Source organism: Papaver somniferum, unplaced genomic scaffold (genome assembly GCF_003573695.1).
Source record: "Papaver somniferum cultivar HN1 unplaced genomic scaffold, ASM357369v1 unplaced-scaffold_117, whole genome shotgun sequence".
NCBI lineage: Eukaryota > Viridiplantae > Streptophyta > Magnoliopsida > Ranunculales > Papaveraceae > Papaver > Papaver somniferum.
In genome coordinates this window covers 4478576-4506365 of record NW_020620714.1, presented here as the reverse complement: position 1 = coordinate 4506365, position 27790 = coordinate 4478576, and the positions used below count along the sequence as shown (strand labels likewise).

General features: G+C 35.4%; 2 protein-coding genes and 1 long non-coding RNA gene across 4 annotated transcripts; all 3 read right to left on the bottom strand.

Annotated features, from left to right (window-relative positions):
- Positions 1-5021: 5021 nt before the first annotated feature.
- LOC113330155 lies at positions 5022-6083 on the bottom strand. Its single transcript, XR_003350094.1, has 3 exons — positions 5733-6083; positions 5509-5627; positions 5022-5422 (listed from the first exon to the last, which is right to left on the bottom strand). It is a non-coding gene; the product is annotated as an uncharacterized LOC113330155 (long non-coding RNA).
- Positions 6084-17084: 11001 nt separating this feature from the next.
- On the bottom strand, positions 17085-18043 carry LOC113330254 (beta-hordothionin-like). Of its 2 annotated transcripts, none has more exons than XM_026577121.1 (3): positions 17752-18043; positions 17527-17649; positions 17085-17438 (listed from the first exon to the last, which is right to left on the bottom strand). In XM_026577121.1, the coding sequence occupies exons 1-3, from the start codon at positions 18014-18016 to the stop codon at positions 17350-17352; spliced, it is 477 nt and encodes a 158-aa protein (XP_026432906.1). In that variant the 5' UTR covers positions 18017-18043; the 3' UTR covers positions 17085-17349. The 2 variants fall into 2 exon arrangements, with proteins under 2 accessions (XP_026432906.1, XP_026432907.1); XM_026577122.1 differs by having other exon boundaries at positions 17527-17646; positions 17752-18031.
- Positions 18044-20227: 2184 nt separating this feature from the next.
- LOC113329659 (uncharacterized mitochondrial protein AtMg00810-like) lies at positions 20228-21379 on the bottom strand. Its single transcript, XM_026576512.1, has one exon. The coding sequence runs from the start codon at positions 21377-21379 to the stop codon at positions 20228-20230; it is 1152 nt and encodes a 383-aa protein (XP_026432297.1).
- Between the last annotated feature and the right edge of the window lie 6411 nt (positions 21380-27790).

The window sequence follows — 27790 nt, the reverse complement described above, 5'->3', positions numbered from 1 at the left end:
CAATACGTTATGAAGATTGGAGGATGGTCCCGGAAATCTTCAAGGAGGATGTCTGGAATGGCTTAATGGTATGTACCCTTCTGTTTGAGTATTAAGTTCTATTTTTCCAGAAGGTACTATGTATTGCTTGCAGTGTTATTGTTGTATAGGGTTATGTCTGTCCACAATTTTATCATACAATAGATTTTCTTGTTGAATTATGACCCTAACAATTACAATTGTTACTCAGAGCAAGTTTGAGTTTAATGCTCCTTCATACTTGGTACGCCCGAACCTTGGAGCATCCTTTTCACAGAAGTTCAGATCATTCAAATACACGCTTCGACAGAATTATTTCAAGATAGCCAAAGGTAAAGCACAGATTGAAGCAGCTATTCAAGCTGGTTTGGATCCAAATGCGTGGAAAAGCAAGGAGAAGATTCTAGCAAAGGTTCCGATGGGGATTACTCCAAGTAATTGGACCATTTTTGTCGAGAATGAGTTGAAAGAAGGAGTCAGAGAAAGCCATGAAAAGAAATCAGAGAACAAAAAGCAATGCACGATCCCCCATACTCTTGGGAGGCGTACTTACGCGAGCAAATGTTATCTCCTTGTATGTTTTATACATTCGTTAATTCTATTAAGTATTTTGAAATTATATTTTATCATGGTTATACAACCGATATGGATTCAAAAGAGCAGGAAGAAGAGGAGGAGATGCTTACAGAGGATCGTGAATACGCTTGGATGAAGGGTCATGAAAAACACGATGGGACTGTTCATCCTTTAGCAGTTGAAAAATATGTAGGTATTCAAGAATTAAAAGCATGTCAAACTTTTACTTAAAGTTTCCTAACCGATATTGGTAACACATATTACACAGGAACAAGTCAAAGCTTCCTATGAGAAGCGAAAACAGAAAGGAACTAATTGCTCATATGATTTTGGTTCTGATGGTTTAGTTGATGTCTTTGGCCCAAACAAGGGTAAAAGGTCTTTACGTGGCTTTTCCTCCAGCGTTTCTGCGAAGCGTGCTAAGCAAGCATTCCTCACTGCTTCTCTTTATGTGGTGACCGGTTTGGAAGGTGAAGTCTGTCACCACAGATTTGTTCAAAAGAATTACAGAAAAGTTTGCATAGAATGCGTCTATGATGATTCTGCAGCGATTTGGGACCCTCCTCAAGGTGATGACTTCCATAAGCTATCTTCTTATGTTGGTGGTGGTTGGGTAGTACGACATAAGAAGCGCCTGCAATTTACAAATTAGACTTTGTTTACCTTGTTACAGAGTAGTATTATTTGGTAGTGTTGAATGTTTTAATTTATAATTATTTGTTGGTTTTCATTGTTTAGTGTTTTAATAGTCTGTTGACGATAATAGTTGATGTTGAACATATTTCTTTTTATTAATTTAATTTCTATTAAATTCTATAGGTACTATTTTTTTAAAGTATGCACATGTTTTTGTGGATTTGGGGGAAAATCTAACAATGTGGTGGGTTGGGGAAAGTCGGTGTATGAATCCAAAACAGGGTGGGGAAAATAAAAATGATTTTTTTTTCTTAATTACTTCCTAATTTGTTACACTAATACTCCCTCCGTTCCATTTTAGATGATGTTTTTGGAGTTTTCACGTAGATTAAGAAATGGAGAGAGATATAAAGATATTCCATCTATCCCCTTCAGAAAAGTCTTCAAACATTAAATGCTATTAGTGCATTTAAAAATAAACTTATAGTTCCAAGATAAAATGTAAAGGTTATTGGTAGTTTTGTGGAAAAATTTGAAAACTTTCAAGTATTATGGAACAAAATAATAAGGGATAATTGGAGTTTAGTACTCAAGTTATGACCAACACTAGGCTTTGGTCTAACATTTGTCCAACGTTAGGGCTTGGTACCTGGACTGGACGTTGACCCGTGTTGGCTCCGTTGAGTCTTGGCTTCTGTTCAGAAATTATTAAAAAATTTATATTAAATTAAATTACTACACAGATTACAATTATACTCTTCATTCTACAAATATTTACACAATAACCATTCAACATTAACCCTAATCCTTTCACCTTCTCCCTTTTCCTCCTCCAAATTGTGGCCGCCAACATTATCATCACTTTCTCTGCTATCTTCTCGCTACCTCTGCAACACCAACCACTTCCCTGCAGTATAAGTCTCTGACCCATTGTGTTTCCCTGCAGAACATTCAATTTCGACAACATACACAAACCACTCAAATCCAAATAATCAACATACTTCATCATTTATAGCATCAACCATTTTCCTCATTTTGTTATTCACTACAACTTCAACTTCATCGCCTGTAGAAACCAATTTCACAACAAAACCCATCTGAATCTTCAAGAACAAACCCTTCTTCATCGTAACTGCCAAAGTCTATCTCTAGTTCAAATCAATACCCTAATCGTAATTTCAAAATCCTAAACTTACAATTCCTCCCTGATTCATTACCTTCCTGCTTGAATTCAAGAACCCTTAAAATTAGAAATTTAACCTATTGATAATTCTTATTGTCTAACAAATCAAGATAAAAATCTGTCAATTGCTCCCTATGTTTTAAGAAGAAAATGATATTCGTGACTTTGACTGATATATTTAATGGACTCGGGGTCACCAAACCGGTTCCATAACGATTCATTCAGGGGTACATTTGTAAACTTCAAATTTTTCAAGATTTTTATTTTATAAAATTAATTAAAGTCTAGTCATAAACAGTCAATGTCGGTCAACGTCCATTCCAGGTACCAAGCCCTAACATTGGACAAATATTAGAACAAATTCTAGTGTTGGTCATAACTTGAGTACTAAACTCTAATTATCCCAAATAATAACCCTAAACCATCGTCTAAAATAGAACGGAGGGAGTATATATAAAAGATTTGACATACCTTTTAGTGTGATTTAAATAAGATGTCACACATATTTGTGTAACAAAATGTCTGATTTGGTGTAGCGATTCCTTATACTAATTTGTTTGAAATATTATCGTTTTTAATTGTTATCCCAAACACAAATCAGTAGTCAAGTAAAGAACTCAAGCGACGTCAGTGGAGTCTTAACTTTTTCATTACTAAAAGATAATAACAAGCCCCTAACCCGGTGCGTACGCACCGGAGTATAACGTATAATTATGCAAATATAAGAAATGTGGCTCATTTATATTCTTTGATTTCCTCAAAAGCAAAAGTCGGAGACCTAAATTTTTCATATGCCTTTATTGTCGTCCAAGACTGCGAAGTACTATTTTAGTTTTTATCCCATTTCTTCCTTTTCATAAGAAGGCAGATTAGCAATGCATATTATTTTGCATTGTTGCTAAATAATATACTTTTCAAACTTGCCAAAGATAGACCACCATAAATCTACTTGAACTGGATATTCACGGAGAATGAGAATGATTTGAGAATCTTTCAATTTTGTGTAGCATATGCAGGAAGTTTTTTTTCGGAATACTACACTTCGGAATTTCAATTTCAATGACCAACCATGTCTCGTGATTCTCATCATCAATACTAATGTTTCATTAAACCCCTCCAAATTCTTAGTTTTCTTCATTAGTGTCGCTGATACCATCTCAGCACTGGTCTCATCAAGAATCATGTTGATGAAGAATACTTCTCCAAAACCCATTATGAACCTCAATGGATGAATTTGAATATTAGTATCATCACAACCACTTTTCAGTTGTTTCCAAAAGATACCAACTTTTTCAATATTAGTAGTTTTGACTAATTCATCCTGGTGATGATGATGACTGCAGGTTCCATCTTAAACTTGTTGCCGCTGCTGTTAACAACCATTACCGCCTATACCTTTAGAAATTTGTGTTTTGAACAGAAAAAACGCTCCAACCTAGTAGTCACTATAGTCTCGACGCTCAAATACAATCATATAAGATTGTCATTCCAATCGACTTATAATGTTTTGGAAGACTACATATGTCTTATGGAGGAAAACAAAAGTTAATAAAATTGATAAGGCATATAGTCTCAATAAAATGCGTTGCATCAATAAGGTTCATTAGATCACTGCTGATAGCGTTTATTTTTTTAAGGTTTGCCTCCAGCATCAACTTCGCTGAATCCAGATCAGCACTTTAGGTTTTTTTGATCGATAAGAAAGATCAAATCAGCAATTTTTATATATTATACATGCGGTAAAGAGAAATATTTTTGAAAGGTGATCAAACTCGGTTGAAATCTAGAATATATATATATGTTCGCACTTCCAGTACAGTCATAATTTGTAGATAATCCTGAATGGATATGTTTCTCCAAACCCATAATTTTCGGTCTCAGCGAAAGATGCTTGTTGAGATAACTTGAATGAACATTTTTCTCCAGACACGTACTTGTTGGTCAGCAAAGGAAGGTGTCTGTTAGGATTGTGTTACGAAAGATGGACGATGATGTGGATCTCTAGTAATTTAGAATTCCTGAGAGTGAATATTGTCTGGACGTATCAGCGTAAGGGATTCCTTATCCAAGACAAAAAGAATTTATCAATGAGTTTCAATAAATTTCTGCATTTCCTACTTCGACGATTGGTGGAAGGGAATTTCTTATCCAAGACAAAAATGATATTTCAAAAGGTGTTTTTTTGCTTTCATACCAAAACGTTTCAACTTGTATGTTTTCACGTTCATCATAACTTAAATTGCGTCTCTTCGTACACCAGATGAATCTTTTTGTCATTTTTGCAAGTGGAAAATAGTTACTTGTTGGCATTGTCATTACAGTAGTCTCCGAGAGCCGGATTGATCTCCGAAATTGTGAGAAATAATGGGTGCGAATTTTTGTATGTTGTTTAACAAAGGGAGACTTCTTCGTTCCTCTTGGTTTATCCAAAGTTCGATATATAGTCCATTAAGATTATGCACCAGTTCATTCCTGCCTATTAGGGTGAAAAGGTGTGTGATGACATGGCGATGATATGTATACTCATGCCGACATGGCATCACTACATAGCAGAATGATTGTGGTTGCGCCATGTGGCGTTTTTGGGGTCCTTGTTATAAAGAAGATGTGGTAGAAAACTCGACCTTTATTCACTGTTGAATTGTGAACATGAACACTGATCCAATCAACTCGACATCTCGTTTTATATATTTATGTGAAGTACGTACCACAATACTATCTTCATCATGCATGATAATTCATACATTGAAGGATAAAAAACAACTTAATTAAACACTAGTAACTGTCACACTCACAAACAGGCTAGTAACAGTCACACACACAAACGACAGTCACTGGAAATAGAAAAGCATCACTTAATTAAGATTGATTGCGACCGCTTCAATTGACTTGGACGTAATATCTCCATGCGTACATGTTTTTTTAAGCCACCGTGACAACTGCAATGTTGGAATTCTTGTTGCACAAATCGAAGCATGCATTTACAACGTTCCACTGCTTCGTCTAATTCTGAAACAAGTAGCGTTTGATTGCTTTAACAATGCCAATTAAGTAAAGGAAAAGGAATAAAAAAATAGTGAGCTCGATCATTTTACCTGAATCCTGAGGAGTGTTTATGTTTTTGCACACAGAGAATGCACACCCCAACTTGCAGTACTCATTGATTTTATTTTCGTTCGTACGTTGCTTTGTTCTTCAAATTCATCACCATTGTCTACTGCCCCCCCAAAAAAAGGATTAAAATTTGGAAAATCTTTACTAATAATATTAGTAGAAAATTATGGTAAAAAGCGCTGAGTTCGTTGTAAATTTTTTTTACCTGAGTTTTGGAAATTGCTAGTGTTAGCCCATGGGTGGCTTGAGGGGCACCTGTTCTCTCTAGTAAATCTACAACCACAGGATCTGGCACAAAGTTTCGTTGCACCTGTTCGTCTAACACATGCTTGGTAACAATTTCTTCCAGCTTTGGAATCGCAGCAGCTTCTAGCCTCTACTGAAGCCTGTGCTATGAACAGACCGAGTATGAGTACACCTATAATCACACTACCAAAAGGAGCTTTTGCTACACATTTTCCTGCTTCCATTTTCTTGGTTGATTTCTTTGCTTAGATACTTTTGATTTTGATCGATAACTTCTTGAATATTTGAATAACTTGTGTTCCATATACAAGTTTTGCAATTTATTTATACCCAGAAGGATTGATTAGTTTATTGATTAGGTGGGCATCATTCAATGAATCTAGTGCCAGATTTCTGGTCCATACCTGCCGATCTACCATTGTTTACTCAACAATGACGCAAAACAAAATAAAGAATCTGTTCTACATCTAGCCACACATGAATCTAGTGCTGGAAGAATATCAGGTAGGCATAGTGCACATAAATACAATGTCTAATCACCTACTATTTGTTTATGGAATTGTGTATTGTTAAATTAGCCGCCTCAATCAATTGATGTAGACCGAGTTCGTTGATCACCCGTGCGGGTTTGGTATCTCGGTAAAAAATTTGTTGTTTTCAAGGATCGCTCCCACGCCGATAAGTCATATATTTTTTAGGAGAAAATGCTAACCGTGGTTAATCCTGTGCGGGGAAGAGGTGGACCGACTTGAGCCCAGATTCGGATGTTAGAACCGTTCCCACTTTTAGTATCCACACAATAGACAAATCTAAATCATTCATATTATCGTAGCTTAGGTTTGATGGTGGTACTACAAAGGTAATCTCATCTCCATTTGTGTTTCGGGCAGTGGATTACTTTTCAATTACATTATGGAGCAGACAATTTGTCTGTATAGATAATGATATGTTTACATCTAATATGGTCTTTAACGGCATCTAATATGCTTATGGCCTCCGACTCATAATTTTGAAGGTCGAGACAATGTGTGCTTTAAGGTTAAAGTTATTGAATTTATTTTGAACGTTAAAATTAACTTTCTACGGGTTTTGTACACAATTACATAAAGCGACAGTGTCTCTTTGATGCTCAGTTGTATATTTAACTGAGTTCAAACCGTGTGGACTGAGTTGTATATTTAACTGAGTTGCCTACAAAATTACATAAAGCGACAGTGTCTCTTTGATGCTCAGTCCAACATTAAGCGATCAGATTATGCTATCTATAGACTATATCATTGAGCTCATTGACAGTTTTCATTTAAAAAAAAAAGAAATGAACTCAATTGAGTCGACTGACACAAATATCTAATTTCCAATGGAACATAAAGGCACAAGACAATGTTCATTGAACAATTCAAAACCAATACTACTAAGGTATAAGAACACAACAAATGAGTTCATTGACCAACTGAAACTACCAATCTGCAAAAATGAAACACGCAATAACTCATAGGCCATAGGTGGTCAAGAGGCACTGGAATTTAGATTCGTCAAAGGAAAGGGTACAATCAAGATTAAGCAATACCAATCTAGAAGTACAGATCCATGCTCTAACCTTCTTCCAGAAGGAAGGATTCAAGATTTAACAAAACCATTTCTAATGTCAATACGAGTTATTTAGTGTTTGGGTCATAAATTTAGGTATGTCTTAGTGTTTGGGTCCTAAATTTGTCCAATTTAGTGTTTGGGTCGTTGACCCGTTAGTCAACCATATTTCCTGGTCAGTCAGTTAGGATTTTTAAACGCCCGTTAGTTATCAATGCTTTGCTTCTTCCTTGGCTAACTTTACTCTCTACAACATGGATCTGGCCAAAAAAAAAAAAATCAATGGAAACCCGAGATTATCAATTATGAATGTAAAGATTGAAATTCTTGGTTTCAAGAAAAACTCCAGTTATGAATTAAAGCCTTTTACGTATAAATTCTAACAAAAAAATATTTTGATTACCATGAATCAGGTACTACCAATGGAAGAGAATTCGGATTGTATGGAGATGTCCCCGAGCAATGGAGCTGGAGTAAAGACCTTTGCAGTAATGCGGCGACTGGAAGCTGATAAACATAGACATCAGAAAAATCAATCTTATTAGATGATTCAATCAATGGGAACAACCCAGTTTATGCAGATGTTTATAAAGCTAACAAGGAAATAAAGATATATATAATAAAGAGGCAATATACATAATAAAGAGGAAATACAAAAAACATAACTACAATTATGGGGAGAATATAGAGTATAATATTTTAACACTTTATACGATCCACTTTATACAGATGTTTACAAAGTTAACAAGGAAATAAAGATATACATAATAAAGAGCCAATATACATAACAAATATGAAATACACAAAATATAACTGGGGAGAATATAGAGTATAATATTTTAACACCCCCTTCAAACTCAAGATGGGCTGGAAGACATACTGAGTTTGGATAGCAAGAACTAGACGAGATGGATACTCTTTCGAAATGACATTGAGGGTGTTGCTGAATATTATGCGTATGTACTCGACCTTTTCCAATAAAATGAAACTAATTAATTTTTTATAAAAGTTGACTGTTTGGTATTTATAATTGTAGTCACTATTGTGATCACGTTCTACCTAGATCCGTGGCTGATGAGATGGATGAAGTTGAGCGGCAAACAAAGTTTATAGACTGGTACATGATAAGGTATTTACACGTTCTTTCTGAAAGACAATCGGTTCTCAAATGAAAAATTGAAATTACTTACTCTGTCCATGTTACACAAAAGAAAAGCTGAAAAACACAGCATAACAATGTTGATCTCGCATCTGCTTTAACTCTACCAATTTCTTTCGACTGAGAAATACTCTTCCTCAAAATTATGCATACACTAGTAGAAAAATGATGATCCGTAACAGTTCAAAACTGTTATTGTATTATTTCCGTAACAATTTTAGTTTTTTCTGCGGTGTTACTAAAGCCCCTGTTACGGAAAGTTTATAAAACCTGTTACGGAAAGGCTATTGAAAAATTACTCATAAATTCTAAAACTATTACTGTTGGTAGTTTTCGGTAACACTTTATAAAATATATGTTACTGAATAATTTCTACTGTAACTATTTTACATAAAACCGTTACCGTTAACAGTTTATTGTAACATGTTTGGGAACAAACTGTTGCTATTGTTTGAGTAACCGTAATAGTTTTTATTGAAACTGTCATAAAAACTGACAGTTTTTACTGATTACCATCACCTCCGCCACTAGCGCCACCACTACCTCCACCACCAGCACTGCCACAACAATCAACACTAGCATCTCCACAACCGTCACCACCATGTCCGCCGCGTCCACTACCATGAGTTGGTCTTCTTGGACATGAAATATAAATTCTATAAAAGTACACTTCACAAGATTCGACCTTGAGACCTATTGCATTAATTATAAATCTTGAACCACTCTTCCATGTTTTCCTTTTGTTTAATGTTATCCAAATAAAATATGTACTCTCATTAGACAGAAAACTATACCTCCACCACCTTCGTCGTCATACCGCGCAACTACAACACAATTTATATTTTTAATATTCCTACATATTTTTAGAACTTGTATATTATTTTGTATTATATTCGATTTTTTCTCAAACCTTAGGTAACCATCAGTACGAGCCATGGCTAGCTCTCGTGCTTAGAACTAAATTAAAAGATGTAAATTAATGTCAGTCCATAACTAGTTATTTTTTTGAACCGGATACCCAAAACTAGTTATACGAATAAATAATTTACAGAAATGTCACGATAATGTCAACTATGGTAACATATTAAACATGTTGCAGTAACATAGATATATAGTAACATTTAGTTTAAAAAACGTTACGATAATGCCAACTACGGTGACATATTACATATGTTACCGTAACATAGATATAGTAACACTTGGTTTAAAGATCTGTAATGGTAATGTCGACATACGAAATATGTTACAGTAACATGGGTATATAGTAACACTTACTATAATAACAGTTACAGTATACAACCTGGATGACATTATGTAACAGTTCTTACGAAAAGTGTTACTGTTATTTAACTATCTAAAATTTAGTAACAGGCCTTTTACGAACTGTTACTTTATAAAAGTTTGAACTGTTACTAAATGTCACTTTTCTACTAGTGATATGTAGCTGATTGTATGGTGCTGGTCTAAACCAGGATAACTCTGAATTCTTTTTCGGTTTTTCCAAGTTATTTTGATAAACTGAAAGTGTTACTTGAAGCTCTTGCTCTTGTTGATTATGTCAAGTAGTTTTGTTTTCAAGATCAGATAGTAGATTTTATGTCAACTTTATTTATTTTTGTTCATATTTTTGTTGGCTAGTTGTTGGAAGAAAAGAAGAAAGATACAAAATTATGGCGATATGTCAAAGGTCCTATTGGAGCAAAACAGTATTCAAGTTACCGTGTAAACGGGTTTGTCTTTTCTCCTTTCTCACAAGAGAGTAGTCGTTCTATACGAGACAGCGGTGTTTGTATGGAGGCAGTCACCACATACAAAAGAAAAAAGAGAGATAAAATCCATGTTTCTCAAATGACCAAGTGGTATGGGATTATCAAACAAATATTGGAGGTGGACTACACGAATCGGGAAATTGGGGAGTTTGTATTCTATTGTGATTGGGTGAAGGTAGAAAGTGTATGTAAAATGTGCCCCGACTCTAATCAGGTGGTAGTTAATCTGGATAAGATCAGGAGTGTCGATAGGTACTTCGATGAGCCTGCAATTCTCGCTTATGAAGCCAGCAAGTGTTCTACTCTCAGGATTTGAAATACCCTGATTGGTGGGTTGTTATCCATTCGCCAAAGAAGATGACAAGACAAGTTGATAACATTTCAAAACCCAAATCTGATGAGTTTCAAAAAATATTCTCTGATGAGCCGCATTTGAAGGACCTTTTAAAGCTACACCGTTAATTTATTAGTTCTTAAGATGTTAGATGGTAGTTTAAGTGCTTATAGATAAAATTTTGCTGATTATGTTGCATTCCTATGCTGCTATAGTTGCAAACCTATGTTTTACTATGGATTTAACTGATGGATAGATATGTGGGTTCTACTGTATTTATCATTAGGTTGTCTGCATAGTTATGTTTACCATATTTGTCATATGTTGTCTGCGTACTTATGTTTACTATGGTTTGTTCATTTGTCGTGAGATTGTGTACTACCTTATTTCATATGATGGTTTGTTTTCTTGATTAAAGAATTGATTCATAATGTACATTTCTTGTTATATGTTATCTACTAACTCATCTAATTGTGTAGCATGGATACAAATCAACATGGCAGTGACAGTGATGGTGCAGACACTACAGCCACTCAATCATTGCATAGTAGTGCAGCTGTTGAGAACGGATTCAAAATTTTTGTCAAGTTGATGCATCTTGTAGACCAATAAAGAAAAATTAAGAAAAACTTGCTTCTCGTATACGGGAACTAGTACGAGTGCATTGTCCAATACGTTATGAAGATTGGAGGATGGTCCCGGAAATCTTCAAGGAGGATGTCTGGAATGGCTTAATGGTATGTACCCTTCTGTTTGAGTATTAAGTTCTATTTTTCCAGAAGGTACTATGTATTGCTTGCAGTGTTATTGTTGTATAGGGTTATGTCTGTCCACAATTTTATCATACAATAGATTTTCTTGTTGAATTATGACCCTAACAATTACAATTGTTACTCAGAGCAAGTTTGAGTTTAATGCTCCTTCATACTTGGTACGCCCGAACCTTGGAGCATCCTTTTCACAGAAGTTCAGATCATTCAAATACACGCTTCGACAGAATTATTTCAAGATAGCCAAAGGTAAAGCACAGATTGAAGCAGCTATTCAAGCTGGTTTGGATCCAAATGCGTGGAAAAGCAAGGAGAAGATTCTAGCAAAGGTTCCGATGGGGATTACTCCAAGTAATTGGACCATTTTTGTCGAGAATGAGTTGAAAGAAGGAGTCAGAGAAAGCCATGAAAAGAAATCAGAGAACAAAAAGCAATGCACGATCCCCCATACTCTTGGGAGGCGTACTTACGCGAGCAAATGTTATCTCCTTGTATGTTTTATACATTCGTTAATTCTATTAAGTATTTTGAAATTATATTTTATCATGGTTATACAACCGATATGGATTCAAAAGAGCAGGAAGAAGAGGAGGAGATGCTTACAGAGGATCGTGAATACGCTTGGATGAAGGGTCATGAAAAACACGATGGGACTGTTCATCCTTTAGCAGTTGAAAAATATGTAGGTATTCAAGAATTAAAAGCATGTCAAACTTTTACTTAAAGTTTCCTAACCGATATTGGTAACACATATTACACAGGAACAAGTCAAAGCTTCCTATGAGAAGCGAAAACAGAAAGGAACTAATTGCTCATATGATTTTGGTTCTGATGGTTTAGTTGATGTCTTTGGCCCAAACAAGGGTAAAAGGTCTTTACGTGGCTTTTCCTCCAGCGTTTCTGCGAAGCGTGCTAAGCAAGCATTCCTCACTGCTTCTCTTTGCGGCCCTACCGTTAACAAATGCAACTCTCCTGTCATTGGTCTAAAAAACGTAAACCCAACTCTTATAATTTATGAGATAACCCTGTTTCTCTTGTTGTCATTGTTGCCTTATCTTTTGTATCACTGTCTGGTTAACTTGTTAGTCCAATTTGTATTTCAATGATTGTATCTCAACAACTTTAAGATCCTAAAAGTTAACCATAACAAATAGAAATTATTTCTCATTTTTTCATTAATATTTGGCACACCACGTCTCAGTTCATCCTTCTTTCCTTTTTTTGTTTTGATCTGATCTGTACGACACGTGATTATTGGTTAGCCTTTTCTCATTATTTGTAATCATGTTAACTTTTAGGATTCTAAGAAATGATTAAATGATAATACAGATTATCTATAACGACTTTATATTTTTCTTCTTGATGCATTTCTGATTTTAAGTTTATTGTGTACTACTGCATTCCAGGTTATGGCACAAAAAATATCCAGTGATCATTCGACAAACGAAGGGACAATCTTGAATGATTCGTGTACCCCTAACTCTGATTTCACTCATGTCCTCACTCCCGAAAATCATTCTTTTACCAAGAATTTAAATCTCATGCGAGAGCCACAACCTTTTGACAATTCTGGTTATGAAGAGTCTTCAGATCAGAATATGAATATGTGGACGTGAATTTGTTGGACATGAATTTGTTAAACATAGTTGCAGCCGGATATGTGGTGACCGGTTTGGAAGGTGAAGTCTGTCACCACAGATTTGTTCAAAAGAATTACAGAAAAGTTTGCATAGAATGCGTCTATGATGATTCTGCAGCGATTTGGGACCCTCCTCAAGGTGATGACTTCCATAAGCTATCTTCTTATGTTGGTGGTGGTTGGGTAGTACGACATAAGAAGCGCCTGCAATTTACAAATTAGACTTTGTTTACCTTGTTACAGAGTAGTATTATTTGGTAGTGTTGAATGTTTTAATTTATAATTATTTGTTGGTTTTCATTGTTTAGTGTTTTAATAATCTGTTGACGATAATAGTTGATGTTGAACATATTTCTTTTTATTAATTTAATTTCTATTAAATTCTATAGGTACTATTTTTTTTAAAGTATGCACATGTTTTTGTGGATTTGGGGGAAAATCTAACAATGTGGTGGGTTGGGGAAAGTCGGTGTATGAATCCAAAACAGGGTGGGGAAAATAAAAATGATTTTTTTTTTCTTAATTACTTCCTAATTTGTTACACTAATACTCCCTCCGTTCCATTTTAGATGATGTTTTTGGAGTTTTCACGTAGATTAAGAAATGGAGAGAGATATAAAGATATTCCATCTATCCCCTTCAGAAAAGTCTTCAAACATTAAATGCTATTAGTGCATTTAAAAATAAACTTATAGTTCCAAGATAAAATGTAAAGGTTATTGATAGTTTTGTGGAAAAATTTGAAAACTTTCAAGTATTATGGAACAAAATAATAAGGGATAATTGGAGTTTAGTACTCAAGTTATGACCAACACTAGGCTTTGGTCTAACATTTGTCCAACGTTAGGGCTTGGTACCTGGACTGGACGTTGACCCGTGTTGGCTCCGTTGAGTCTTGGCTTCTGTTCAGAAATTATTAAAAAATTTATATTAAATTAAATTACTACACGAGATTACAATTATACTCTTCATTCTACAAATATTTACACAATAACCATTCAACATTAACCCTAATCCTTTCACCTTCTCCCTTTTCCTCCTCCAAATTGTGGCCGCCAACATTATCATCACTTTCTCTGCTATCTTCTCGCTACCTCTGCAACACCAACCACTTCCCTGCAGTATAAGTCTCTGACCCATTGTGTTTCCCTGCAGAACATTCAATTTCGACAACATACACAAACCACTCAAATCCAAATAATCAACATACTTCATCATTTATAGCATCAACCATTTTCCTCATTTTGTTATTCACTACAACTTCAACTTCATCGCCTGTAGAAACCAATTTCACAACAAAACCCATCTGAATCTTCAAGAACAAACCCTTCTTCATCGTAACTGCCAAAGTCTATCTCTAGTTCAAATCAATACCCTAATCGTAATTTCAAAATCCTAAACTTACAATTCCTCCCTGATTCATTACCTTCCTGCTTGAATTCAAGAACCCTTAAAATTAGAAATTTAACCTATTGATAATTCTTATTGTCTAACAAATCAAGATAAAAATCTGTCAATTGCTCCCTATGTTTTAAGAAGAAAATGATATTCGTGACTTTGACTGATATATTTAATGGACTCGGGGTCACCAAACCGGTTCCATAACGATTCATTCAGGGGTACATTTGTAAACTTCAAATTTTTCAAGATTTTTATTTTATAAAATTAATTAAAGTCTAGTCATAAACAGTCAATGTCGGTCAACGTCCATTCCAGGTACCAAGCCCTAACATTGGACAAATATTAGAACAAATTCTAGTGTTGGTCATAACTTGAGTACTAAACTCTAATTATCCCAAATAATAACCCTAAACCATCATCTAAAATAGAACGGAGGGAGTATATATAAAAGATTTGACATACCTTTTAATGTGATTTAAATAAGATGTCACACATATTTGTGTAACAAAATGTCTGATTTGGTGTAGCGATTCCTTATACTAATTTGTTTGAAATATTATCGTTTTTAATTGTTATCCCAAACACAAATCAGTAGTCAAGTAAAGAACTCAAGCGACGTCAGTGGAGTCTTAACTTTTTCATTACTAAAAGATAATAACAAGCCCCTAACCCGGTGCGTACGCACCGGAGTATAACGTATAATTATGCAAATATAAGAAATGTGGCTCATTTATATTCTTTGATTTCCTCAAAAGCAAAAGTCGGAGACCTAAATTTTTCATATGCCTTTATTGTCGTCCAAGACTGCGAAGTACTATTTTAGTTTTTATCCCATTTCTTCCTTTTCATAAGAAGGCAGATTAGCAATGCATATTATTTTGCATTGTTGCTAAATAATATACTTTTCAAACTTGCCAAAGATAGACCACCATAAATCTACTTGAACTGGATATTCACGGAGAATGAGAATGATTTGAGAATCTTTCAATTTTGTGTAGCATATGCAGGAAGTTTTTTTTCGGAATACTACAATCTTCGGAATTTCAATGACCAACCATGTCTCGTGATTCTCATCATCAATACTAATGTTTCATTATTAACCCCTCCAAATTCTTAGTTTTCTTCATTAGTGTCGCTGATACCATCTCAGCACTGGTCTCATCAAGAATCATGTTGATGAAGAATACTTCTCCAAAACCCATTATGAACCTCAATGGATGAATTTGAATATTAGTATCATCACAACCACTTTTCAGTTGTTTCCAAAAGATACCAACTTTTTCAATATTAGTAGTTTTGACTAATTCATCCTGGTGATGATGATGACTGCAGGTTCCATCTTAAACTTGTTGCCGCTGCTGTTAACAACCATTACCGCCTATACCTTTAGAAATTTGTGTTTTGAACAGAAAAAACGCTCCAACCTAGTAGTCACTATAGTCTCGACGCTCAAATACAATCATATAAGATTGTCATTCCAATCGACTTATAATGTTTTGGAAGACTACATATGTCTTATGGAGGAAAACAAAAGTTAATAAAATTGATAAGGCATATAGTCTCAATAAAATGCGTTGCATCAATAAGGTTCATTAGATCACTGCTGATAGCGTTTATTTTTTTAAGGTTTGCCTCCAGCATCAACTTCGCTGAATCCAGATCAGCACTTTAGGTTTTTTTGATCGATAAGAAAGATCAAATCAGCAATTTTTATATATTATACATGCGGTAAAGAGAAATATTTTTGAAAGGTGATCAAACTCGGTTGAAATCTAGAATATATATATATGTTCGCACTTCCAGTACAGTCATAATTTGTAGATAATCCTGAATGGATATGTTTCTCCAAACCCATAATTTTCGGTCTCAGCGAAAGATGCTTGTTGAGATAACTTGAATGAACATTTTTCTCCAGACACGTACTTGTTGGTCAGCAAAGGAAGGTGTCTGTTAGGATTGTGTTACCGAAAGATGGACGATGATGTGGATCTCTAGTAATTTAGAATTCCTGAGAGTGAATATTGTGTGGACGTATCAGCGTAAGGGATTCCTTATCCAAGACAAAAAGAATTTATCAATGAGTTTCAATAAATTTCTGCATTTCCTACTTCGACGATTGGTGGAAGGGAATTTCTTATCCAAGACAAAAATGATATTTCAAAAGGTGTTTTTTTGCTTTCATAACCAAAACGTTTCAACTTGTATGTTTTCACGTTCATCATAACTTAAATTGCGTCTCTTCGTACACCAGATGAATCTTTTTGTCATTTTTGCAAGTGGAAAATAGTTACTTGTTGGCATTGTCATTACAGTAGTCTCCGAGAGCCGGATTGATCTCCGAAATTGTGAGAAATAATGGGTGCGAATTTTTGTATGTTGTTTAACAAAGGGAGACTTCTTCGTTCCTCTTGGTTTATCCAAAGAGTTCGATATATAGTCCATTAAGATTATGCACCAGTTCATTCCTGCCTATTAGGGTGAAAAGGTGTGTGATGACATGGCGATGATATGTATACTCATGCCGACATGGCATCACTACATAGCAGAATGATTGTGGTTGCGCCATGTGGCGTTTTTGGGGTCCCTTGTTATAAAGAAAGATGTGGTAGAAAACTCGACCTTTATTCACTGTTGAATTGTGAACATGAACACTGATCCAATCAACTCGACATCTCGTTTTATATATTTATGTGAAGTACGTACCACAATACTATCTTCATCATGCATGATAATTCATACATTGAAGGATAAAAAACAACTTAATTAAACACTAGTAACTGTCACACTCACAAACAGGCTAGTAACAGTCACACACACAAACGACAGTCACTGGAAATAGAAAAGCATCACTTAATTAAGATTGATTGCGACCGCTTCAATTGACTTGGACGTAATATCTCCATGCGTACATGTTTTTTTAAGCCACCGTGACAACTGCAATGTTGGAATTCTTGTTGCACAAATCGAAGCATGCATTGTTACAACGTTCCACTGCTTCGTCTAATTCTGAAACAAGTAGCGTTTGATTGCTTTAACAATGCCAATTAAGTAAAGGAAAAGGAATAAAAAAAGATAGTGAGCTCGATCATTTTACCTGAATCCTGAGGAGTGTTTATGTTTTTGCACACAGAGAATGCACACCCCAACTTGCAGTACTCATTGATTTTATTTTCGTTCGCTACGTTGCTTTGTTCTTCAAATTCATCACCATTGTCTACTGCCCCCCCAAAAAAAGGATTAAAATTTGGAAAATCTTTACTAATAATATTAGTAGAAAATTATGGTAAAAAGCGCTGAGTTCGTTGCAAATTTTTTTTACCTGAGTTTTGGAAATTGCTAGTGTTAGCCCATGGGTGGCTTGAGGGGCACCTGTTCTCTCTAGTAAATCTACAACCACAGGATCTGGCACAAAGTTTCGTTGCACCTGTTCGTCTAACACATGCTTGGTAACAATTTCTTCCAGCTTTGGAATCGCAGCAGCTTCTAGCCTCTACTGAAGCATGTGCTATGAACAGACCCAGTATGAGTACACCTATAATCACACTACCAAAAGGAGCTTTTGCTACACATTTTCCTGCTTCCATTTTCTTGGTTGATTTCTTTGCTTAGATACTTTTGATTTTGATCGATAACTTCTTGAATATTTGAATAACTTGTGTTCCATATACAAGTTTTGCAATTTATTTATACCCAGAAGGATTGATTAGTTTATTGATTAGGTGGGCATCATTCAATGAATCTAGTGCTAGATTTCTGGTCCATACCTGCCAATCTACCATTGTTTACTCAACAAAATAAAGAATCTGTTCTACATCCAGCCACACATGAATCTAGTGCTGGAAGAATATCAGGTAGGCATAGTGCACATAAATACAATGTCTAATCACCTACTATTTGTTTATGGAATTGTGTATTGTTAAATTAGCCGCCTCAATCAATTGATGTAGACCGAGTTCGTTGATCACCCGTGCGGGTTTGGTATCTCGGTAAAAAATTTGTTGTTTTCAAGGATCGCTCCCACGCCGATAAGTCATATATTTTTTAGGAGAAAATGCTAACCGTGGTTAATCCTGTGCGGGGAAGAGGTGGACCGACTTGAGCCCAGATTCCGATGTTAGAACCGTTCCCACTTTTAGTATCCACACAATAGACCAAATCTAAATCATTCATATTATTCGTAGCTTAGGTTTGATGGTGGTACTACAAAGGTAATCTCATCTCCATTTGTGTTTCGGGCAGTGGATTACTTTTCAATTACATTATGGAGCAGACAATTTGTCTGTATAGATAATGATATGTTTACATCTAATATGGTCTTTAACGGCATCTAATATGCTTATGGCCTCCGACTCATAATTTTGAAGGTCGAGACAATGTGTGCTTTAAGGTTAAAGTTATTGAATTTATTTTGAACGTTAAAATTAACTTTCTACGGGTTTTGTACACAATTACATAAAGCGACAGTGTCTCTTTGATGCTCAGTTGTATATTTAACTGAGTTCAAACCGTGTGGACTGAGTTGTATATTTAACTGAGTTGCCTACAAAATTACATAAAGCGACAGTGTCTCTTTGATGCTCAGTCCAACATTAAGCGATCAGATTATGCTATCTATAGACTATATCATTGAGCTCATTGACAGTTTTCATTTAAAAAAAAAAAAAAGAAATGAACTCAATTGAGTCGACTGACACAAATATCTAATTTCCAATGGAACATAAAGGCACAAGACAATGTTCATTGAACAATTCAAAACCAATACTACTAAGGTATAAGAACACAACAAATGAGTTCATTGACCAACTGAAACTACCAATCTGCAAAAATGAAACACGCAATAACTCATAGGCCATAGGTGGTCAAGAGGCACTGGAATTTAGATTCGTCAAAGGAAAGGGTACAATCAAGATTAAGCAATACCAATCTAGAAGTACAGATCCATGCTCTAACCTTCTTCCAGAAGGAAGGATTCAAGATTTAACAAAACCATTTCTAATGTGAATACGAGTTATTTAGTGTTTGGGTCATAGATTTAGGAATGTCTTAGTGTTTGGATCCTAAATTTGTTCAATTTTGTGTTTGGGTCGTTGACCCGTTAGTCAACCATATTTCCTGGTCAGTCGGTTAAGATTTTTAAACGCCCGTTAGTTATCCATGCTTTGATTCTTCCTTGGCTAACTTTACCCTCTACAACATGGATCTGGCCAAAAAAAAAATCAATGGAAACCCGAGATTATCAATTATGAATGTAAAGATTGAAATTCTTGGTTTCAAGAAAAACTCCAATTATGAATTAAAGCCTTTTACATATAAATTCTAACAAAAAAATATTTTGATTACCATGAATCAGGTACTACCAATGGAAGAGAATTCGGATTGTATTGAGATGTCTCCGAGCAATGGAGCTGGAGTAAAGACCTTTGCAGTAATGCGGCGACTTGAAGCTGATAAACATAGACATCAGAAAAATCAATCTTATTAGATGATTCAATCAATGGGAACAACCCACTTTATGCAGATGTTTACAAAGCTAACAAGGAAATAAAGATATATATAATAAAGAGGCAACATACATAATAAAGAGGAAATACAAAAAAGATAACTACAATTATGGGGAGAATATAGAGTATAATATTTTAACACTTTATACGACCTACTTTATACAGATGTTTACAAAGCTAGCAAGGAAATAAAGATATACATAATAAAGAGGCAATATACATAATAAATATGAAATACACAAAATATAACTGGGGAGAATATAGAGTATAATATTTTAACACCCCCCTTCAAATTCAAGATGGCCTGGAAGACATACTGAGTTTGGATACCAAGAACTGGAGACGAGAAGAAGGATGTGATTTCGTAAAAAGGTCGGCTATTTGAAACTCTGACTTGACAAATGGCAACGCAATAGTTCCTTGCTGAAAATGATGTCGTGTAAAGTGATAATCAATTTCAATGTGCTTAGTGCGCTCATGGAAAACATCATGATGAGCAATGTGAATGGCAGCTTTGTTATCACAGAAAAGAGGTGTGGGTTCAGAGACGGGAACTCCCATGTCACCAAGAATCCATTGTAACCAAACAATCTCAGAAGTTGTGTGAGCGAGAGTTATATATTCAGCTTCAGCACTAGAACGGGAAACTACTGTTTGTTTCTTACTTCGTCGTGTAATAAGAGAATCACCAAGAAACATACAATAACTAGTGGTGGAGCGACGATCTGTAGCATCACCTGCCCAATCAGAATCGGAATATGCACGTAGACGAAGATTATATGTAGATGAGAAATGTAATCTTTGATACAAAGTACCTTTGATGTACCGTAAAATCCGAAGAACTGCAGCAAAGTGTGTTGATCTTGGAGGTGACATGAACTGGATGACAATATGAACTGCATGACTGATGTTTGGTCGTGTAATAGTAAGATGGTTAAAACTGCCTACTAGTTGACGATATAACGTAGGATTGGGCAACGCTTGTCCATCAATACAATTGAGTTTTACATTCAGTTCAAGTGGTGTGTCGACAGTTTTGTTGTCGGTTAAACCTGCACGCTGAAGGATATTAGTAGCATACTTCACTTGAGAGATAAAGTATCCACTAGATGACTTATCAACTTCAATACCTATAAAATATCTTAGAAAACCAAGGTATTTCATTTCAAAACAAGAGCTGAGATGAAGCTTTAAAGCACTGATACCTTCCAAGTCATTACCTGTGATGAACATGTCGTCAACGTACAAGAGAAGAAAGACCATTCCCCTTTTAGTCTTCCGGATGAACATGGCTGAGTCATATGCACTTTGAGTGAATCCATATTGGAGAATAACATTGGATAATTTATCAAACCAAGCACGAGGTGCTTGTTTAAGTCCATACAATGTTTTGCGAAGTTTACACACCTGATTAGGAGAATGAGGTAATCCAGGTGGTGGTTTCATATAGACTTCTTCTTCAAGGTCTCCAGGAGAAAGGAATTTTTAACATCCATTTTATGAAGACCCCAATTACGAGCAGAAGCAACAGAAAGAAGAGTATCTACCGTGGTAATACGAGAAACAGGAGCAAATGTCTCTTCATAATCGATAACATACTCTTGAGTGTATCCTTGAGCAACTAGACGAGATCTGTAGCGATCTATTTTTCCATCTGAGGTAGTCTTTATATTGTATACCCATTTACTTCCAACAACATATTTTCCCGGTGGTAGGTCTACCATGTCCCATGTATTAGTGTTCCTATGTGCAGTCAATTCTTCTCCCATAGAATTTTGCCAGACTGGATTTAATGATGCTTCCCTATATGACTTAGGCTCATGAAGAGGTAAGATATCAAATAAATAACAGTGATAATCAGAAAACTTAGTTGGTGGATGTCGAACACGAGGAGGCAAAATAGATGCATCAGAAACTGTATTTTTTTCGGAAGAAACAATCTCGGTGCTTTGTGGATGAGGCTCAGAGGTAGACGACGAAACTGCTGAAGGTGATGCGGTATCAGGAATAAAAAAGAAGAAGTACCAATAGAAGTATGAGGAACACTAACAGTTGTAGATTCAGAGGAATATTCAAATGGATCCATGTACGTGAAATTTTCATAGGATGATGACTTACTATTTGGAAGAGGCCAAAATGGTATCTTCTCCCAAAATGTAACATGGCGAGAGATACGTAATTTTGGACTTTCGGGATAATAACAACGATATCCTTTATGTTGAACACCGTACCCTAAGAAGACGCAAATAACATTCTTCTTACTCAATTTATTACGTTCTCGCTCAGGTAGAAGTACAAAACAGGTTGACCCAAAAGTACGAAGCTCAGAGTAATCAGGTAAACATCCATAAAGGCGTTCATATGGAGAAACTCCGCCAATAATTATGGTTGGTATCCTATTCATCGTATAAACAGCAGTAAGGGAGGATTCCCCCTAAAAGTTAGAAGGAACAGATGAAGAAATCAACTGTGTACGAGCAGTTTCGATAATATGAAGGTGTTTTCTCTCTGCAACACCATTTTGTTGTGGAGTCTCTGTACAAGATAACTGGAGTAAAGTACCTTCTGATTTTAGAAAATTTGTGAATGGGTCTGATATATACTCTCCTGCTTGATCTGCACGGAAGATCTTAATAGCTTTTGAAAATTGTGTTTTCACCATGGTAGTAAATTCAATTTATATTTTCAAAAACTCCGATCTTGAATGAAATAAATATATCCATGTATAACGAGAATAGTCATCGACAAATATAAAATAGTATGAGGCTCCTCCGTTGGTTGGAATTGGTGATTTCCCCCAAACATCAGAATGAACAAGATCAAAAGGTGCTACTGAAGAAGTTGTGCTTTGACTGAAAGAGAGAGCAGGTTGTTTTTACAACTTACAAGAAATGCAATGGGGTTCTTTGTCCAATTTTGTGCTTCCTAACAAACCTTTACTGATCATGTAAGAAAGACGAGGGAATGAAACATGTTCTAATCGAGAATGCCAAGACATAAAAGAAGATGAATTGGGTGCAGATGCAGCAAGGAAGGATGTACCTGACTGTTTGGGTTTGTAGTATGTCTAGGAGAAATAACCGGCCAAATCTACGGCCCATTCCAACTTGTTTTCTTGTTAAGCGATCCCGAATAACACAACCATAATCAGAAATTTCAGTGTCAAAACCCTGAGTACATATTTTTCCTGGTGATATAAGATTCATTGTAAGCTTGGGAACAAGTAAAACATCGGGAACATTAATTTCTTTTGCAACTTTGACTATACCAATATGACTAGCATGAAGACCTGTTCCATCTGTTGTACGGATTTCGGGAGAAGTAATTGGAATTAAATGTTCGAAATAACGTGAATCGTAAGTCATATGATTAGATGCCCCTGAATCAAGAGACCAAACAGTTGAAAAATATGTCGAAGGAATAGAAAGGACGGAAGAAACACTAGAACAATCACCAAAGGACAAAGTCTGTAAAATCATATCTTGTATTTCTACTACGCTGGTTGTACTAGAACCGGAAGATTTTAAATAAGAACCTGGTAGGATGCAGTTTGATGAAACTGACGGAGCATACATGGCGGAAGATAACTCATTGAAATGAGTCCTCTAATGTCGATAGATAAGAAAACCTTCTCACAATACTGACGGGTAGTATGTTGATGCTGCCAAAATATAATAAGGAGGAGTGGATTTGTCTGATACGCTTGACAGAAAAGTAGACTCAATATTAATTAATCGTTGGATCTAAATTTGCAGCGGATATCTAAAGTTGGATCGTCTTTGGCTCTGCTGCCATGATAAACATAGACATCAGAAAGATCAATCTTATTAGATGATTCAATCAATGGGAACAACCCACTTTATACAGATGTTTACAAAGCTAACAAAGAAATAAAGATATACATAATAAAGAGGAAATACACAAAACAAAACTATAATTATGGGGAGAATATAGAGTATAATATTTTAACAGAAGCATCCAATAAGAAGAGAAAAACTCTAAAATAGTAAAAGGAAAAACCATAAAATATAATGAAAGAAAAAAACCAAACGTGCAAACAATAAAATTTGGCTTTTGCTCGTGATTTATGTAGAGAGAGTTACCGAGCCTAGAGATTCCATAAGAAAAACCTCCACATACGAAATAGACAATTTTTTCTTTGTGAAACATCAACCAATATCTTGAACGTTGCATCGTTTTTTATGATTTTAGATAGCAACTATATTTAATTGCTCCACCAGCAGGGGGAGACCACAACTAAACGGCTACGACCAAGCTTATCCAATCTTAAATAACAAACATGTCGAGTATGGGTTTCAATTCTAAACGTGGAAAGAAAAAGAAAAACTTAAAATAGATAAGCTTCGCTCTCAACTTCGCAATACATCTGATGGGAGGAGGAAGTATCATTACATTTTAAATGGAATCTCACGCATATCTCATTGCATCTATCAATATCAGTCTCGTAAAAAGAATAGAAAAAAATATATGAACATATAGGCTCGCTTTTCTTTTACGCAACATATAGTAAAATACAAAATCCACCAAAAACTTAATAGAAATCAATAAAATAATAAATTTTATACGTACCAGCCGGAGCAAAAGAAACAGCAACAATAACATTCGACGTTCAACCAAATACCATTTCGAATATACCTACTAACAAACAATGGACGGGATAGGACTGCGCAAGAAAAAGAAAAAACCAACAAAATCCAAAAGAGAAGCAACGGAAAACAATAGGTTTTGGCCTTTGCGGACAGAGGTACCAAACCCATAAATAAAAAGACTTTTGTTTAGGATTTCTTCATTTTTGATATATTTGGCATGGATTTCCCATTCCCTGTTGTATCTTTTTTATCCCTCACGAAATAAGTAATTTTTTTCTAATGGAATGAAAAATATGAAGAAAAATAATATTGAATCCCACATCGTCTATTGCACTTATATGCTAAAATTTTATTTTCTAGTTCTTAATTATTTTCTTAATTTCATGTTCTAAAAATTGAACTACGAAGAACATCTTTCTTTCTTGCCAGTACAAAGAAAAGCATACGATTGAACGTTTGATCATTAGCAAGGACTTCGCATTTTATTCAGATGATCAGAATACCTCAAACATCCATCCATTTACAAAAGATAATTCAGATGATCAGAATACCTCAAACAACCATCCATTTACAAAAGATAATTCAGATGATCAGATTACCTCAAACAATCATCCATTTACAAAATATATTAGGGATGCATTTTCTTTCTTTGCTCCAGCTTGATGATGCTGGTGTTGGTGGTGCTGCAAGGCTCTGCCAAAAAATACTAAGCTCTCTTGGATACAATAGGACACACCCCAGTGAAATTCTCTCGCCATGTTTGACGTTGTTGATAAAAAAATTCAAATCTCAGAGCCCTCGAATAACTTGGCTTACTTCCCTTGTCGATCTGCTTTGACAGAAGTTTGATTCAGAAATCATACCCAACAATACATATTACATTTCAGGTTTGCTTGGTGATCCTAATATAAAGCGGACGGACGAACCGATATGAAAAACTCAAGATACTTGCAATCAGGAGTTCTCACCTGAATTGGAAACAAATATTTCGAGTTATACACATTCTGGCATAACAAAATACATCCAAAATATTATCCTGAATGAAAGTTTTTAAGTGATTTTCATAAATAATGTGATTAAACGCAAATTACCCGAGATAATGGATCGACTGTAAAGAGGAATTACTTACTTCAACACAACCTACTAAGACCAAAGCCTTATCTTTGGCCCACTACTGCTCCACCTCAAGCAGGCTGCCAAAGTAAACTGCGTTAACATTTTAACACGGCTCCTTCGGAGGGAAATATGATTTTTTCGGCAGTGTAAGCCTGGACAACATTCATTCATCATATTCATGCACTCAATGACTCTATTAGAAGATATGTATTTATGTGTATATTGTATATATGGTTAGGAGATATTTTAGTTAGGAAATATATTATTTTTGGTGTAAATTTATTTTGGCTTTTTTCTCCCATTTAAAGTCTTAGAGAAACCAATTGTAAACTCAAGTTTTTCAATAAGAAAACTTCGATTAATATTCTCAACCTTGTCGTTTCATGGCATCTGAGCCAGAATCGAAAGAAACTTCAATTACTTACATTCTTCGGATTATACGGGTATGATGATTTCCCCGGTGAAATTGAATGGTGATAATTATGAACAAGATTGAGTACCACTTGCTAATACTTTCAATGATGCATAGTGGGAAGCTATTGTGAATATGCTTAACTCTTCTAATAAGAGGGTTCAAAGGAAAACCTTTCTAGTAAATGGATACCTTAAAAGGGCTTCAAGGCATATGACAGGAATTAAAGAGTTTTTCTGTAAAACATATCAAATAGGTTTTTCTTCCGTAAAGCTTCCGAACGGCACATATACAATTGCACCATGTGAAGGCATTGTGGCGTTTGGAGATAATATGAGATTATATCGTGTTTTATACGTTCCTGATCTTGAATGCAATTTGATTTCCTTAGCATGCTTAATTAAACATCTTAAATGTATTGTCACTTTGACTGATAAGTTGTGTGTGATACAGGACCGCACTACGAGAACAGTGATTGATATGGGTGAGGAACGAGACGGGGTCTATATCTTCCATAGTGGAATGCTCATTACTGCAAATCGAGTATCAGCTGGAGAAGATTATTGTTTATTGCATAGACGTTTGGGTCATGCGTCTAATAAGGTTGTTTCTTTACTTCCGGGTATGAATAAAGTTGATTGTCAGAAATTTCTTAAGGAACCATGTGATATTTGCTTTAAAGATAAACAAACTCGGACTACTTTTCCGGTTAGTGAGAATAAAGCTGATGACCTCTTCAATTTAGTACGTTGTGATGTGTGGGGTCCTTATCGTACTACATCTTCTTGTGGTGCACATTACTTTTTTACCATTGTCGATGATTATTCTTGTTGCGTTTGGGTTTATTTAATGGCATATAAAACTGAGGTGGTGCAGAATATTCAAAATTTTTGTGCAATGGCAAAGACACAATTTGATAAGCAAGTTCGCATCGATAATGGTACGGATTTTCGTCATTTGATTCCATTTTTTACTAAACACGGAATTGAATTTCAGACCACATGTGTGGATACACCACAACAAAATGGGCGAGTGGAACGCAAATATCGTCATATACTGAATGTGGCGCGTGACTTGCGATTTCAAGCAAATTTACCTCTTCGCTTTTGGGGTGAATGTATCCTAAATGATGCTTATATTATTAATCGCACGCCCACTACCTTTTTAAATGGTAAAACCCCATATGAACTGCTACACAGAAAGTCTCCTATTTATACTCATATTCGAGTATTTGGATGTTTGTGCTATGTTAGTGTTGTGCCTCGTGATCGTAATAAATTTAATCCACGAGGTCGGAAATGTATCTTTGTTGGCTCCTTATAGAAAAAAGGGTTGACGATTATTTGATTTGGAAACGAAATAATTCTTCGTATCTTGTGATGTGGTTTTCTTTGAAAACAATGAAGGTGCCAAGATGAAGGTGCAAGGTTGGAAATTGTTGGACAACAGTCGGACTTATTGTTGTCTGACAGTACTTCCATTCCGGGTACTACTTTAAATGGGACAGGTGAACTGAAAGATCAAGGGACAGGCGAAGAGAGAGCGTCAGTTGGTGACAGTAGACCAACAGACACGCGATGTACATTCCGTGAACAGATTTTTGTCTGGTACTGACATGTTCCAGGCACTGCTGTACGGGTTTTGTACAGTAGTGACCAAATTTCTACACCAGGCAGTAAAGAACGGGTTGTGTCTGGTATTGATCAAATTATTACACCA

What these genes read in the sequence shown, in the direction of transcription:
- LOC113330254 (XM_026577121.1), bottom strand. Translation starts at nt 18,016, where the DNA reads ATGGAAGCAGGAAAATGTGTAGCAAAAGCTCCTTTTGGTAGTGTGATT. An exon ending in TAGCAATTTCCAAAACTCAG is followed by an intron (nt 17,650 to 17,751) that starts GTAAAAAAAATT and finishes TTGGGGGGGCAG; the next exon opens with TAGACAATGGTGATGAATTT. An exon ending in AAACACTCCTCAGGATTCAG is followed by an intron (nt 17,439 to 17,526) that starts GTAAAATGATCG and finishes TACTTGTTTCAG; the next exon opens with AATTAGACGAAGCAGTGGAA.
- LOC113329659 (XM_026576512.1), bottom strand. Translation starts at nt 21,379, where the DNA reads ATGAAACCACCACCTGGATTACCTCATTCTCCTAATCAGGTGTGTAAA.